This window comes from Temnothorax curvispinosus, unplaced genomic scaffold, assembly GCF_003070985.1.
Source record: "Temnothorax curvispinosus isolate PA1 unplaced genomic scaffold, ASM307098v1 QBEX01012487.1, whole genome shotgun sequence".
In the NCBI taxonomy this organism is placed as follows: Eukaryota; Metazoa; Arthropoda; class Insecta; order Hymenoptera; family Formicidae; genus Temnothorax; species Temnothorax curvispinosus.
In genome coordinates, this window is record NW_020222267.1 from 12,110 (window position 1) to 14,387 (window position 2,278).

General features: G+C 55.1%; 1 protein-coding gene across 1 annotated transcript; it reads right to left on the reverse strand.

Moving 5' to 3' along the window:
* Window positions 1-253: 253 nt before the first annotated feature.
* On the reverse strand, window positions 254-741 carry LOC112462504. The gene is made up of 2 exons (XM_025028307.1): window positions 417-741; window positions 254-336 (listed from the first exon to the last, which is right to left on the reverse strand). The coding sequence occupies exons 1-2, from the start codon at window positions 727-729 to the stop codon at window positions 254-256; spliced, it is 396 nt and encodes a 131-aa protein (XP_024884075.1). The 5' UTR covers window positions 730-741.
* Window positions 742-2,278: the final 1,537 nt, after the last annotated feature.

The following is a 2,278-nucleotide window of genomic DNA, read 5'->3' on the forward strand; positions in this document are numbered from 1 at the left end:
TGGGTAGCCAGATTCCATCGCGGATCCTCCTTCGCCACCGACGCGCGCGCACTCGACAACGGTGTTTCGACTCTCGCCCATTCGTCGCCCGAATCGGACGAAAACTTAGGCATGGGCTCGCGACAGCGCAATTCGTTGTCCGATTCCTCGGACGACGGATAACGGCGATCGTTCATTCGCGAGTACCCCAGCCGAGAATGCTAGCGTCTTTTCAACGTTTATAGATGTCGATAGATATCGAATCAGTCTCTCTCTATAAGATATCAATTGGACGTCTAAATACGTTGGCGTTCCGGCTGAGACGTATCGTCGACGCTACATTCGCACCGCTGACATCTATATATCAAAGTAAAAAGATCTCCATCTTGAATCCTCCCATATTAATGTTTCGGTGCAATCATAAATATCCCACAAACCTATTTTACAATTCCCTCCACACTGTGAACAGAACTCGTGCGTCAATACTTCGTCGTAAACGTTACGGACGCTGCCGCGAACGATACACCAACATGTTTTAACGTATGAGTCCAAAGTCCTCCAAATGTGTTCGGTTCTACCAATATGCAATTTGAAATTCTTGGGCCTCCACCTGCGTTCGTTTTTACTGATATGCGATCTAAAATGCTTGGGACACCACGTGTCAGCGCCAGCGAGTACGTTTCGAAATCCGATTTCTCTGCCGCGAAGCAAACGCACCATCGACGAGCAATAACGTCCGTCCGTTCCCATACCGTATTTTTTTTTACAAAATATATTAACTCTCGACCGCGTTCTAGAATCCTCGTAGAAAAAAAACCGTTTGCCGCGCCGTTCGCGCGCCCGTTCAATTTATACTTCCTCGTTCGTCGTCTCGACGGAAGACGTACCCCTGCCGGACGCGATTTTCCCGGAATGATGACAACCGCTCGCCGACATCCTCCGATAAAAAATATAAAAAAAAAAAAAAAAAAAAAAAGGAGGAAACGACGAGAGCGACCGGGACGCCGAATTCGAACGCGCGTTACATAAATTATCGCGGATCGCGAATCACGGGTCGAACGCGAGGTGAATGAAAAATTGTCGCGAACGAAGAGAGACGAGTCGTCTCGATCGTTCTCTCTCGACGCGTCGCGTCGGGAACGGTCGGGAAAACCGCGAGACGAAAGGAGGAAAACCGCGAGACGAGACCAAATTAGGAAACGACGAGAGCGACCGGGACGCCGAATTCGAACGCGCGTTACATAAATTATCGCGAATCGCGAATTGCGGGTCGAACGCGAGGTGAATGAAAAAAAACATTGTCGCGAACGAAGAGAGACGAGTCGTCTCGCTCGTTCTCTCTCTCTCGACGCGTCGCGTCGGGAACGGGCGGGAAAACCGCGAGACGAAAGGAGGAAAAACCGCGAGACGAGACCAAATTGGGAAACGACGAGAGCGACCGCGACGCCGAGTTCGAACGCGCGCCACGTAAATTATCGCGAATCGCGGGTCGAACGCGAGGTGAATGAAAAAAAAAAAAAAACCATTGTCGCGCGTCGATCGAGCGACTAGACGATGAGTCATCTCCATCGATCCCGACGAGTCGGGAAAACCACGTGCTGTCCGTCGCCCGCCGCGGGATCGAAACGACCTTCGGACCGAGAGTTGAAAAACAAAAACATGACAAAACGACGACGACGACGACGACGACGGGCGCGCGACACCCCGCCCCCCCGCGAAACGAACCGTCGTTCTCCCCTCCCCCAATTCCCCGAAACGTCCCCCGGACGAGCGACCTCGAACGAGTTCGAACGAGTTCGGACGCGCCCGAACGCGGGGGGGGCGCGCGCGACCCGACGACGACGAAAAGAAAAGAACAAAAAATAAAAAACGAACGAAAAATATCGACCCGCGATTCTCCCAAAACCGCCGTCGGTAACGGCGCGAGCGCCGCTCCGGGCGCCCTCTCGAAAAATGCCCAAATCCCCGCTACGAGCCCCCCCGTTGGCGGCCCTGCCCCGCGCCGAACCCCCGTTGGCGGCCCTGACGCACCCAACCTTCCGTCAAATGTTCCCCTCGCGTCGCGCACCCCCTCCCGCCCAGCTTTCGCTTCCCCCCCCCTCGCCCCCCCTCCGATGACCCTTTACACCGTCCCTCGACCCGCGCGCCCACCGCTTACGGCGCTCCCCCCGCGACAGCGAAGCCCCCCCCGACGCCGCGTAACCGCAAGCGACATCCCTGAGTGTAGAAATGCCCGTTGCCCCCCTACTCACTCGGTCTCTCCGGTCGGTTTCAACGGTGTCTGAAGCATGGCAAACGA

Bases quoted from the DNA above. Each gene is read 5' to 3' on its own strand.
- LOC112462504 (XM_025028307.1), bottom strand. From the start codon at position 729: ATGGGAACGGACGGACGTTATTGCTCGTCGATGGTGCGTTTGCTTCGC. The intron at 337-416 runs GTTTGTGGGATA...TTTGATATATAG, and splicing joins TGGAGGGAATTGTAAAATAG to ATGTCAGCGGTGCGAATGTA.